The following is a 13,803-nucleotide window of genomic DNA, read 5'->3' as shown; positions in this document are numbered from 1 at the left end:
ATGGGAACAGCTTTAATAAACAATTGAAAACCCTTGCCTTTGAATGCTTTGGATTGCTTTAAGTACACTGGACATTATCAAAGAAAAATGTCTGGTCCAGTAAACATCTATCTAAATCTTTATGGAAATAAGTTTTTCAGTAACTTTCCATACCATTTCGTACCAGTGCAGTGTCCTAGCATTTTATTTATGCTGCACTTTTTAAGCTGTTTTTTGCTACTGGTATATACACCTTTTGCATCTTGACCAGATGTGATTGTAAGTCAGTGTGTATAGAAGTGACTAACAAATTAATGTGAGTGAATGATGTAAAAAATATGGTATTTTTCATTCCTGGCTTGGTTCATCTTCATGTTTCTTTCATTTTATGTTTTCAGAGGAGCAGCTGTCTGCTGTGGATTCGTTGATTGACTCCATGATGTTGGTTGAGGAAGAAGATGGGGAGACAGCAGACCTTTTTAAAGTGAACAAAATGGCAAATCCACAATTCCAGAGACTCTTCCAGGTACACCTTTAAATTCCTAATTTTGTGGAGGCTGCTGGGGGGAATTAAATGTGACCAGCTGTTGAGAGGGATGTTACAACCTTGAACCTACGATACAATTGAGTTATTTTCAGATGAATGGTATTATTTAGTAGTACATATGATTTTAGGGATAATTAACACAATCATGCCCAGGTTTGTACATTGGTACAGTAGCATATTAATATGGAATTCATAAATTATTCCACATTTTGACACAGCTGAATTTTAATCACATTACAAAATACAAGACATCTTTATTTTGATTGTATAACCCTGATAGGGGTGATTTCATTGAGGCTGAGCATAAGTTGTATCACAGTAGAAAAATGTATTCCTTTAATAGTTTCTATACATATATAGAAACATCATATTAAATATTGATTAAATATTAATATTTCATACTTGTCAGGCTTCCCAATATTTTAACATGATTCAAGTGTTTTCCAAAATTGCATTCTGGAGGGAAATGTGAAATTAATCTAAACATAAGCCTGTCATTACAGCGGTTTAAGACTCTTGCTATTCCTGACAGGACCAAACTGCTTCATGGACTGTGACATTGATGTATTGACCACATACAGTATAATATTGTTGATTCCTATATATGGATAGATTGGTGGTGTCTGTACTAGAGGTCACAAGTTCATATTCCATGAGGCAGTTAGGTCCTTTAAAGGGAAACCACAGTGCTATTTTTATATTTTGGGGCATTGAGTGCATTTCAAGTTTGAAAAAGTAAAACTTCCGGTGATGTGAAGTGGTCTTATTACATTGTAAATTAGGAGGCTTTGTGACTACATCTCTTTTTAAATCCAATAAAAATATTGCACTCAACTTTGAGATGTTTTTGCCGACAAATGCAACTTAATTGTTAACTCTGCATGCAGATCACTTTGTAACATTTCTGCAGTGAAACGTCTGCTGCACAGCTTGTATGTATTTGCTAGTACATCGCATTGCGTTAGTCTTTACAGTGACTAGTGAGGAGGAAGGGCTGCTTCATGCTGTAATTCGTTTAAACTCTTGCTCTCACCTGTGGGGAGTCCGGAGCTTTTTGACAACATCGCGACTATCCAGTACTTACACAAAGTTCTTTATTTTGAGTTTAATTCGGAATTTGCAACAAGTTTCTAGCCGACTGTGATTGGGATTCCCCAGCTGTGTGTTGAGGCCAGAGGTCTTTCAGCTCTCAGTGACACAGCAAATACCGTGTGTGGTTGCAGCATTCAGCCCATTGAGGCAAGACCTGAAAACACACAGGTGGTTATTTCAAATTGGGTGGGTTTATAAACAAAATAATTGGAAATCAGAAGTCATCAAAATGACACGTTCATGTTTAAAATTATAACTTTAATTAATAATAATAATGCATTTATCATTAATAAAAAAGAATAGTAGTTATTTCAATTTATTATAATAGTTCCTAATAATTATTTAAATGTAAAATGTGCCTCCAGAGTGTAGATATTTGGATGATGGTTGAACCTTAAATCATTAGAGGATGCAAACAAGTAAGAAAATGCATTTAGTTTTTATTTTATTTAATATTACATTGATAATTTATGTTGTTAATATTGATACATTGAAATTTAGTGTTTCGCTCGACACTCTGTTATGAGGCTGCTAGCTGTAATTAGTGCTAGTAAAATAAAAATCTACATGCAAGATCTGTGTTACAAATGATAATTATTCCAAACATAAAGCAGGGTGGTGCTCTGCTGTCTTGCAGTGCTGTGGCCCTGGGTTTAATTTCAGACCTGGGGTGCTATCTACGTGAAGTTTCTATGTTCTCCCCATGTTTGCTCCAGGTGCTTCAGTTTCCTCCCACAGTCAAAAGACACTGGTAGGTTAATTGGATTCTGGGAAAATTGGTGTGAGTGTGTGTGTTTATATCATTTTGGGCCCTGAGATAGACTGATGTCACTGAGGTACATCATGCCTTGCTCCCCCTGATGCTTGCGGGATGGGCTCCAGCTCCACTACGACCCTATATTGGATGAAGTGGTTAGGAAATGAATGGAATGGTGAATCCACAGCAGTTGTTTAAAAACATGTTCTAGTGAAATAAGTGCAATTGCCTGACCTGAAGATTGAAAACGTACATCTTTTCCGCATAGAATTAATATCTAAATGTTCAGAAATGTCAGTTGTCGGTATTCAAATTTTCCACACCTCCTCCTTTCTTTCTCCATCTCGGCCTCTGTTTTTTCTCCACTGCTTTCTTTTTTCTCTTCTACTTCCTTTCCTTTGTTTCTTCCCTTTTTTCTTGCTGCTTCTCTGCTTCCTCTGTCTCTCTCTCTTCACCTTTACCTCTGTCACCCCTCTACCTTGGCCCTTTCCACCCTTTCCCCAGTGTCTGCACCACCGGGCCCTCAACCCTTCTGCTCCGCTGCCCCCTGTGGAGCCCTGGCTGAAGGAGGTGCTGGAGAGACCCCAGGCTGTGACCGCTCGCTGCCAGGCCTCTCTGAAGGAGCTGCAAGGCCGCTTCCCGCTCAAGGAGGCCATCCGCAAGAAGGAGACCAAGACCAGTGCAGATATATTCGGGTACAAGTCAGCAGCCTGTTAGATGGCATATCATACAGATAGTCCTGTCCCATTTCTGAGTTGTTCATGCTGTGTGTTTGTGGTATTTTACATTTTCTGATGACAACACAATATTCAATCCTATAGTAATGAAGAGGAGCCTGACTCCAAGAAGCCAAAACTAGAGAAGGATGAAGAATTCAAACTAACTGAGATATCAGATGGGACTATTACTGCTGTAAGTAGGAAGAACACTGGTTCTTACACTACAGTGGTTTCTAAACAAACAATAATGAATTTTATCCTATGTTGCCATTGCCTGTAGGTACCGAAACACCCTGTGAACTTTCTAATAGCACTGCGTAACTCAGCTATGAGACCAGTGGAAATGAGCAGTGGTTTAAATCTACAGCTACACACCTGTACCTAGGGCTCAGTAAGGTGGTTAAGAGGAGATGGTGATGGAGAGATTTAAATAATAATAATTGCTTATGCTTATATAACACTTTTCTGGACACTCCACCCAAAGATCTTTACAAATAATGGGATCTCCCCTCCACTACCACCAATGTGTAGCATCCACCACCATAAACTCACATGCTTTATTCTCCTCTAATGCAAAACAGTTGGCAAATAGCATTGCAAGTATAATTAATAGCAAGACATTGAGAATGTGATGCAGATCCTGTCTCTTACTGATTCCTATTCTCTTGCTTTGCTCAGGTTGGCAGCGTAGATCCGTCCCGGGACTTTCGTTTCCTTGTCTGCCAGAAGAGCCTTCCCTTTGGCCAGGGTGAGAAAGTTTAATGGACTTTGTTTTAATGATCTTAATAATGGAAAAAATGTGCTAAGGGGGAATCAAAAAATACCAAAATAACAAAACTGTTGTCTCCTAAAGCAGTAGCCTGAAAACGGGCTGGATTTATTCTAAAAAATACTAATTGCATTTACAAAAAACAAAGACAGTAAAGTAATGTGAACTAAGTTGAGAAAAATATGTAAGTAATTTCAGTAAAGTGCAAAAAGTATAAAACATCTTTGGTAAAACATACCCTTAAATAGATGTTAAATGTATTATTATCTGGGGTACCTTAAAGGAGTAGGTGAATTGCTTATGATGGGTGTTTTTGTTTGGTACGCTTTAGCAAATTTGAAAAAATACACTAAAATGCTAACAATGTAAAAAATGCACCAAAAATAAAATGAGGTAAAAATAAAGACTACAAAGGATAAAAATTCAGGAATATCAATCGTGCCCCATTGGGGTAAATTAGTAGCTTATGATGCTTGTGAGGTTGTTTATTTATGATTAAAAGGCAAATGAACAATTTCCATTGAATGTGTTGATTGCAATTGCAAAAATCAAAAGTCAAAAGATCCAAAAAGTATATATATTCTTTTGAGGTTGAAAAACATAATTTGTGATTAAACAGACATTCAGCATTACAGTTACCCTTTCCACTGTATTAGTCCATTTAAACAAGGATTAATTGTACTGGAGTGCTTGGACATGATGTCGCAGACAGGAACATATATGGAGGCCATTTGGTCCATGTTGTCTGTTTTGCATTTGGTAGCTAGTTGATCTGAAGATCACTTCCAGCCTTTTTCTTGATAGAAACCAGGGTTTATGATCCAACAACATGGCTGAGTAGACTGTTGCATTCTGCAAAGGAGTTCTTCCTGTTCTGAGTTAAATGCCCTTCCACATGCCACCTGTTCTGGTGAAGAATTTTACAGGCTGTAAAGAATCTACAGCACTAAATGCCAACAGTATAGTGCTTAGGCTGAAAAATTTACAGAAAGCATAAGACAATAAAGATATTAATTATAGAGTCACAATAATCTGTATTTGGATTACAGATCTCTTTTGGGTATAGTTGAGAGAAAAATGACAGAGACGGACTACTGTGGAGAGTCCAATTTTATTGTCAGAATAGTCAATGCAATAGGGGGCTGCACATAAGAAAAACAAAATATTACCAATATTGCAAGAAAAAGTTTGTGATCCCTTTGGAATTACCTGGACTTCTGCATTAATTACTCATAAAAATGTGGTCTGATCTTCAAGTTTGACTCTCAACTGGCCTATCAGATGAAAATAAAGGAATAAAAAAATATTCCCTGTTTAAAGATAGGATGACTGATCTGTGAAAAGAGTGATTATCTTTTTCTTTTGGCTTGATATTTTCTGCAGTGTGTGAGCAATTGACGCACAGGATTGAGCAGCTGCTGTGCAATAAGAGCACCCAGTTTTACTTGAAGAGTTTTTCCTGTATCCAGGCCTTCAGAGAGCAGTCTATCCAGGTAATCATGGTACAGAATTGTAATTGACCATCAGCGGAATACAGGAGCTCATTGTAATAGGACCATCATTTCATCATCCTAAATTGTTGTGTTGTCACATTTTGATGGTGCTAGTATACAGTATGTTTTTGTTAAATACCAGACCTTAAAATCTTATTCCTTTTACAATTATGGGATTTGCAGGTGTTTATTGCTTGATTGTCTTACCAGGTCATTTAATGTTTACAAGACGTTTCTAATAAAGGATCTGCAGTATAATGGACTGGATGATCCAGTCTTAATCAGCCTGTGGAAGAGAAATTGATAGGCGAGAATCAATAAGTTCTATATCTGTACTCAGTTGAAGTTGATGCTAGCTTCTTGATCCTTGTTTTGAGAATCCTGTATCCTATATGAATTTCCTATATTGAACAAACCACTTTTTTACAAAGTGAGAACAAAGATGTCAGTTTAGAAGATGTTTGCTGAGGAGTTTCAAAATGTGGCAGAAGACACTGAGAAAAAGAAACAATAGCAGAGAATGGACATCACATACTTATGACATAAAAAAATGAGAAGGAAATAGTAGATGGTGTAAAAAATGGGTGTGTGTGTCCTCTGATTGACAGCAAAGTGTAATCTTTGCTGTCGCAGGTGGACACTCCCCTTCTGTCCTGGATTATAGACTATCTGACCTGCAGGCCACAGTATGTACGGCTACAGAGCTGTGTGTCCGAACAGATTGTTAGCAATACTGGGGCTCCACAGGGGACTGTCCTTGCTCCATTCCTGTTCACCTTTTACACCTCTGACTTCAGGTACAACTCTGAGACATGTCATCTGCAGAAGTTTTCAGATGACTCTGCAATTGTGGGGTGTATTACAGAGGGGAGGGAGGAGGAATATAGGAGCTTGATTACCAATTTTGTGGAGTGGTGTCACCTTAACCACCTTCAGCTTAACACCAGCAAGACCAAAGAAATGATTTTCGACTTTCGAAGGAATAAGTCTCCGCTGAACCCTGTTTCCATCCAGGGTGAGAACATAGAGGGCGTACATCCCTACAAGTACTTAGGGGTACACCTGGATGATAAGCTGGAGTGGTCTGGTAACACTGACGCCCTGTACAAGAAAGTTCAGAGCCTACTCTATTTTCTTAGGAGACTCAGGTCCTTTTGTGTGTGCTGCTACACATTTTTTATGAATCAGTGGTGGCCGCGGCCATCTTCTACGCTGTTGTGTGCTGGGGCAGCAGCATCATGACAAAAGATGCAAATAGCCTCAATAAACTTATCAAGAAGGCTGGCACTGTGTTGGGGATGAGCCTTGACCCCATGGAGGTGGTGGCTGAGAGGAGAATGCTGACCAAGCTCACAGCCATCATGAACAACACCTCTCATCCGCTTCATGGGACTGTTTTATTGTTTTTACAGTGACTATGATCAGCACATTTTGCACACACCTATGTATATATTTTTATTTATTTTGTTGTCTTTTGTTTTATAACTTTTCTAATTTCTGTTTTGCTTGTCTTGGGCTGGACTGCTGTAACACATCAATTTCCCTACGGGATTAATGAAGTATTATCTATCTGACAGGTTGGGGAGCCCACTATCTATAATGACTATCTGCAGTCCCTGAAGAGAAGCATCCAAGACAGAGGCCTTCAAGGCTTTTGGGAGCTGCTGGTTAAAGGTAGGGAACTTGTGGCATATTTGGGATAATCTGCAGTAACTGAGTGAATAGCACCATCATTATGAAAAGAGCTGTGTTCAGCAATTTTTGCATGGGAGCAAAGCAATCATGCAAGCAAAGCAATATTCTGCAAGCCCGTGCAACTAGATCATGCAAGCCCGTCTACATTCTTTGGGTGACAGGGCCTTCTCCTGTTATGCCTCCAAGCTCTGGAACTCTGTCCCCAAGGATATCAGAGTCACCTTCTCTAAACTCCTTCAAATCCAGACTCAAAATCTTCTTCTTTAGAAGAGACTTTACTTAACTGGTTCCATTCTTTACCCCTCTGCTCCTACTATACTGTACTTAGTACCACCATCCACAGTCTCCTCTGTGTATTGTAATTGTGTTTTATCTTGTGTATTCTTATTTATTGTTGTTGTCATTCTGTAAAGTGCTTTGAGAAGCCACCTTTAAAGGTGCTATATAAAATAGTTTTTTATTATAATATTAATTGATAAAAAACATTACATTTTATATTAATATATTAACATTTAGTTATCAAATGGAACAGTCTGTCCTATTTCATGTCTTGTACCCATTTTTTGTTTTACTTTCCCAGTAGAGAAAACATTGATATCACTCTTTAGAACTCCAATATGCTTATTTGCAGATAATATCTCCCTGATCAGCAAAGATGAGGTCGAATGCAGTGCAGTATCAAAAGCAGAAGCTGATCAGGTACCGAAACCATTTTCATACTGCTGTAAATGTATTATCTTCTCATCCTGAACAATGTCACTTCTTTAAGTACAGTAGTTTGTTAAATAGTACTTGTTTCAAGGAGGTGCCAAGTACATAAAGGCTACAAACAAAAAGAGACTATTTAGCCCACCTAGGTTATTTGCTTAGCAGTAGCTAACTGATCTCTGAATCACATCTAGATATATCGGATGACAGTATATTGATTTTAACAACATGGCTAGGAAGTTCGTTATAAACTCCTACTACCCTTTGTGCAAACAACTGCCTCCTTTCTCCATGCTGGAGAAATCCATTACAATTACTAGTTAGGTGTGTAAGACATTTTTTAAATAAGCAAATTGGAGAAAGTGCTTTATACTTTATAGAGTATCACATAGTAATTGACTATATGGTGCAGAAACAGTAGACCATGTGGACACTTGGAAGACAAATAAACATCTGGAGGTACCTAATTAATTTTAAAATTAGGTTAAGTTTTTTCAGCATCGAGGGTGACAATAGTTAATTACAATTGTTATAGCAAATGCAAATATTAGTTTATTTTCTGTCCTGTGTTGAAATATTGTCTGGTTGTGTGAATCAAGCAACTTGATACACTAGCACAACACATTGTATTTACATATTGAGGCTGAACCTGTAACACATATATATATGGAAATCGTTCTTTCTTAAAAGTGTAATCTGTGTTTTGTTTTAATTGTCATACATTTCTGATGTCAGAAGGGCAGGTTATTTATGGCTGAATGGGGCCTGATAGACAAATACGGCTAAATGTCATAAGCACAAGTGAAAATTTACATGTTTCAGGATATGTCCCCTTGAGAGAACATATAGAATAAAGACAACATTGTGCAGAGCCTTTTGGAACTCCACATGTAACTTGATAAAAAAGAGTGTCTATCATTTATCTGAATGCATGGGGATATGTTTATTAGGACACGGCTAGAGAGGCTGCTAGCATTTCTAAATGGTTATTTGATGGACAGTGGTGTAAAAGGCTGTACTTAGATTCTTAGTATAAGAATATGAACATAACTGAGGGGTAGCTTAGAAACTATGTAGGCAGACAAAGTACTATAGTCCTGTAGACAGCAATGAGTTGGACTGAAAGTTGGCATTTAAGCTGAAGCTTGTGCGTGTATTGGTACAAATGGGGGGGTTATGAAAATGACAGAATAGAAAATGACAGAGCAGATAAATAAATAAGTAAAATAAATTATCATAACGCCTAAATACCAAGGATTTTGCCAAGAATATACCTGAACAGTTGGTTAGTTAGAATCATGCAAGTTCTTTGTTGTTTGGCACAACTTTGGTGAAAAGAGTAATAATTCAGGCACACTTGGTTAAACAAATATTTATTAAAAGTGACAATACACATTTAACTACATACAACTAGACAAACACAACACACATTACTCTTTACAAGTTTGCAGAAAAGGCGGTCTAGAGACCTACATGTAAAACCACCCAGAAAAAACCCGGACTGCTCCAAGTATACAAACTCAATGCCAGGTCCCATTTTTCACAAGAAAAGAGAACAGCCTTTGAGGTTGTGACTTTTGAGTTATTTTTAATAATGATAATCATCATCATAATAATTCATTCCTTACAATTATATAGCATTTTTCTGGACACCCCACTCAAAGTGGTTCGCAGATAATGGGGATTCCCCTCCACCACACATCAGCTATCAGTGGGGAGGAGAACAGAATTATGAAGCCAATTCATAGATGGGGATTATTAATATGCCATGATTGGTAAAGGCCAATGGGAAATTTGGCCAGGATGCTGGGGTAACACCCTTATTCTTTTCGAGAAACGCCCTGGGATTTTGAATGACTACGGAGAGTCAGGACCTCACTTTTAAATCTCATTTGAAGGAGTGTGCCTTTTTACAGTATAGTAAAAAGTCACTATACAGGGGCTTTAGGACCCACACAGACTATAGGGTGTGTGCTCCATACTGGCCCCACTTCCAGCAGCAACCTTAGTTTGTCCCCAGATGTTTTTCCCCACACCTGCGTAGCTTCAGTGGGGTGTCAGTTGCGATATGCATGGCTATTTGGCTGCTGGCCATATTGAAGATAGATTGAGTGTATGTTAAAAGGTTCTTTGTTGCTGCTTGGTAACCAACAGTTATACTAAAAAAAGCTTTAGAGAAGACAGACAGAAGACTGAATGTAAATATATATAGTGTTACAGCACATCCTGTTTTTATAATACTGTTCTTTCACTACCATTCTTACTGTTTTTCTCACACTACCAGCTGTGACCAGCAGTACACTGGAAACTTCAGTGTAAAAAAGCAAAACAGAAATGCAGTCCTGATAGCTCATCTTGCTTTGTTTTTAACCTCACAGTTCTTGGCAGCAGAGGAGAAGCCAGCTCTGGAAACAGGACCTATTGCTGATGAAGAAGGAGATGTGGATGATCTGGTGAGTAGAAAGTTCTGTGAAGTATTCTTGTGTGCCTCTTCTCTGCCTTAATGACTATGTTTTGTTTAATAATTGCTGTCATTCTTTAGTGCTGTACTCGATCTGTGCTGGAGTTAAGCTACATGTCAGGAGTTCCTCTGCGGTTTGTGAAGAAAGTAATTGAGCAACTAACAAATCATACTTTTATATTCTTTGAAAGGGCATTTGATTAGTATTTTCATACATTTAAAGTTTGCAAAAACAAATTCAGTCCTTTGTTGTACTGTGCTGTCCAGATGAGCAGTAAATTATTTCTATTTTGGAGGGGTATCGTGTTCTGATGTGCTCCTCTGTCTCCACAGCTGGACATGATGTGAGCCAGAGAGCGATCTGAAGAGATGGGCCCCCAGACCTGCTGTCATTAAATGGCTTTCTAATGTCTGCTTTTCCTGTACTTTCCTACAGCTTTCTCATTTGAAGGTTTCATATCTATAGTTCTGCTGAAATTTAGAGAATTTACAAACACTTTAAACACTATATATAGTATTCAGTGATGGTACATTAAATAATAAAGAGTGTATCTCCATGAACAAGAGGGATTAAAATAATTTCTAGAATGAGTTTCAACTGGCATATTTCTCTGGAGATAGCAGGACTATAAGAAACTTTTGGAAGCCGAAGGCTTTCTTACTTCACTCTTTATTTTCCTTAAATGTTTAGTTGGGTGAATTTGTCTGTAAATCTTGTAATTTTAGTTATTGACGGTGAAAGTTTTCAATAACTTTCAATAGCATTGCTGGTTTAAACAATCAAATGAGATGTATTTTATACGAGTTAATAAATAATTTTTTTTCACAAAAAGCATTCTCTGTCCCTTATTTGGTGGAACCTATTCTACAGATAGTGAACAGAAAATGAAAACTTCAATGTGATGTCACCAATGTAAAGTTTTGGCCACCACATGTTACCAGTACAGCTTTTATGCAGAATGGCAAGAAGTCTCCTGGTGTCTGAATTTCTGCAGGAGCATCATTGACTTTATCCTGGTAGAATCAAATTACACTTGGTTGATTCCTCATCAGCAACATTCAATGTCATTAGGTGCCATGCCAAAATATCCCATAAATGCTTGTTAAGGTTCAGCTCTGACTAACAAAGCCTGTAACATGGATAACATTGCTCATCAAACCTATGGTCAAACACACACATTCTGAGGAGGAGGTGATTATCATTTTGGAAGAAATGCTGCAACATAGCATGTAGATATTTATTCAGTACCACGAGGTAGCCATTAGCACTGACCACGTCTTCCAAAGGAATGAATACACCCAAACTATACCCATACCCTTCACTGGTAGAACCAAGCACCCAGTGTTGTTGAATTCCTTAAGCTGGCACCTCATCTGTTTATCACAAGGTGAAGAATGGTTCATCTGCCCATATAACATTTCTCCACTGCTTGGTAGTCCATAGTCTGTACTCTTTACACCACTGTGCTTGAAAACATGCATTACTAGTTGTGATGAGTGATTTATGGACTGCTAAATGCACTCCAGATTTAAAATTGTAATTCTTGATCTGCACCTTTTTGCTTGTTTTGCTTTCACTTCAAATTAATGTACAGATACCATGTTGATCATGAAACATCATTAAGTTCAGTTGCTTTGATCACTGTACCCACACTATGCCCCAACAATCACCCTCTCACAAGGTCTCCGCTTGCTGCCATCCAACCATAATAACAGGCAACCAGGCCTGTCCACTATTTTTATACATGACCCTAAGCATGCTGGATTCAATTAGCCACACCTACAAATATTGCATTCAGGCACATGGCAAAGACAATACAAGCCTTACTTGATCTGAGAAGTTGCTTCAATTGAATATTTGCATTTTGTTTCTAGTCATAAGTGTGGGATTTGACTTCCCTTAAAAAATACAATGGTTAAAGCTCCAACATTTTTAAGAGCTCAAATTAATCTTAAATCAATGAAGGATTTGATTGTGAAGGCTCATTTGGAATAAAAACCAACAGGTATGTGGGTGACCAGGACCAGCATTGCAAACCCCTAGTTTAGAGTGTGACACATAGGAGATAACATAGCAGACATACAACACATGCTGGCGTGTCAGCTACAGTTACAAAAGAAAGTAAGGAAGTTAGACATTTTTCAACAGTAATAATAGTAAGTCTATAATATTTATTTACAGATCCAAGTGCTCATTTTTCAGTCCTCTTTGGGTTTGCATAGTCATCTGGGTATATAATATAATTTTGACTTCAGGACATTAGTAAAGTGGCTTTAGTACTTCTATGCTGGACAAGTCACACATCAAACGGCATGATCATCACCTATAGTATTAAGCATAGAAACTTTAAACAATGTACAATATTTAAAAATGTCAAAACAAAGAACTGAAAGTATTAAAGAATATTTGAAAAGGTTAAATATATTTAATTATGTTTCTCTAATTTTAAAAAAATAAAAAAGGTAATGTCAGCAAATAATGTAAAAATTAGTACTGTACTAGCATTACTAAATTATAATGGCAGAGGCCAACATTTACAGGACAGTGAACCACAGGGGAAGGGTTCTGTCTGTATGATTTAATGAGAAAGTGAGCCATTATTTTTTTAAGATTCAGAATGCTTATGTCTTCAAAAACATTTCTTTTAGCATTAGCTGTACAAAAAAGACGAGAGCATGTTTGAATACTTGCTTTCTTGTGGAATGTCTGTTTAAAATTAAAAGCTATAGTCATCAACAGTCTATATAAAAGTATTAATGTGGTAAAGGGATAAAGTAATTTCCATTTCTATTTTACCAGGCCATTATTGGTCAGATATTCTTGTGAAGTGTTAAAATGTAGAAAAATATTCTTTCACTATTCATTAACTGCTGTTTCTTCACCAAAAAGCAATTCTGATTATTATTTTGTTTACATCATGAAATATTAAAAACATTTTTATGGTGTTATAGACCAGCAGTGTTTAGAGTTCACGACTTAGTTTAAGCAGTACATTTCACTCAATGGAAGTGGAAGGCTGTGGGTTCGAATCCATGCTGAGTCACTACTGTTCTACTCTTGATCAAGGTACTTCACCTCAACTGAGTGAAATGTACTGCTGTGTAAATCCGTACAAATGTAAGTTGCTTTGAATTAAAGAATCAGACAACAAATTAGTCAACATAATGCTTTTTAAGAGTAATGCAAGTTTTGTAGTCACAATTTCTGTTAGTTCTTAATTACTTTATATTTTAATTAAACTGTAGTGGCGGCAGGGACAGTGGGATGAAGACAACAGAAAAACAGGCAACCAAGTTGCCTAAATATAACATGAACTCATCATCATGATGACATCATGGGTCAAAAGGTTGACAGTTTTGTCATTTACGTTTACAAAAAAAGATTACTCTTCTATGTTTATCAGCGTTAAGTGGGTCACATGCTTTTCACACTCTCACATTCATTTACCATCCCCGAACTGGTTTCCATGTGTCCACAATCTTATTCTCTGACTGGACAAAATAGACAGGGTGCATTGCGGCTGTGGCACATGCCTGTAAAGACACACAGAAGTGGAATTATAGTACTAAACGTCACATTAGA

At 37.4% G+C, this 13,803-nt stretch overlaps 2 protein-coding genes across 8 annotated transcripts in view; one reads left to right on the top strand and one right to left on the bottom strand.

Moving 5' to 3' along the window:
* Window positions 1-11,052, top strand: part of xrcc5 (X-ray repair complementing defective repair in Chinese hamster cells 5) — a 27,337-nt gene extending 16,285 nt beyond the window's left edge. The window contains exons 13-21 of one of the 2 annotated variants that reach the window (XM_015359228.2): window positions 378-505; window positions 2,880-3,070; window positions 3,197-3,287; window positions 3,773-3,842; window positions 5,247-5,356; window positions 6,934-7,030; window positions 7,683-7,750; window positions 10,138-10,212; window positions 10,554-11,052. In XM_015359228.2, the coding sequence (XP_015214714.2) occupies window positions 378-505; window positions 2,880-3,070; window positions 3,197-3,287; window positions 3,773-3,842; window positions 5,247-5,356; window positions 6,934-7,030; window positions 7,683-7,750; window positions 10,138-10,212; window positions 10,554-10,568 (845 nt within the window). In that variant the 3' untranslated portion in view covers window positions 10,569-11,052. Of the gene's footprint in view, window positions 1-377; window positions 506-2,879; window positions 3,071-3,196; window positions 3,288-3,772; window positions 3,843-5,246; window positions 5,357-6,933; window positions 7,031-7,682; window positions 7,751-10,137 lie in introns of both variants that reach the window. The other variant, XM_015359227.2, reaches the window with a different exon arrangement.
* LOC102683948 (D-serine dehydratase) overlaps window positions 9,117-13,803 on the bottom strand; it is a 20,248-nt gene continuing 15,561 nt past the window's right edge. For all 6 annotated transcript variants that reach the window (XM_015359229.2, XM_015359230.2, XM_015359233.2 and 3 more), the window contains one exon: window positions 9,117-13,754. In XM_015359229.2, the coding sequence (XP_015214715.2) occupies window positions 13,665-13,754 (90 nt within the window). In that variant the 3' untranslated portion in view covers window positions 9,117-13,664. The remainder of the gene's footprint in view (window positions 13,755-13,803) is intronic.

Source organism: Lepisosteus oculatus, chromosome 12 (genome assembly GCF_040954835.1).
Source record: "Lepisosteus oculatus isolate fLepOcu1 chromosome 12, fLepOcu1.hap2, whole genome shotgun sequence".
In the NCBI taxonomy this organism is placed as follows: domain Eukaryota; kingdom Metazoa; phylum Chordata; class Actinopteri; order Semionotiformes; family Lepisosteidae; genus Lepisosteus; species Lepisosteus oculatus.
The sequence above is the reverse complement of the archived record's forward strand: the minus strand, read 5'-3'. Positions and strand labels throughout refer to the sequence as shown.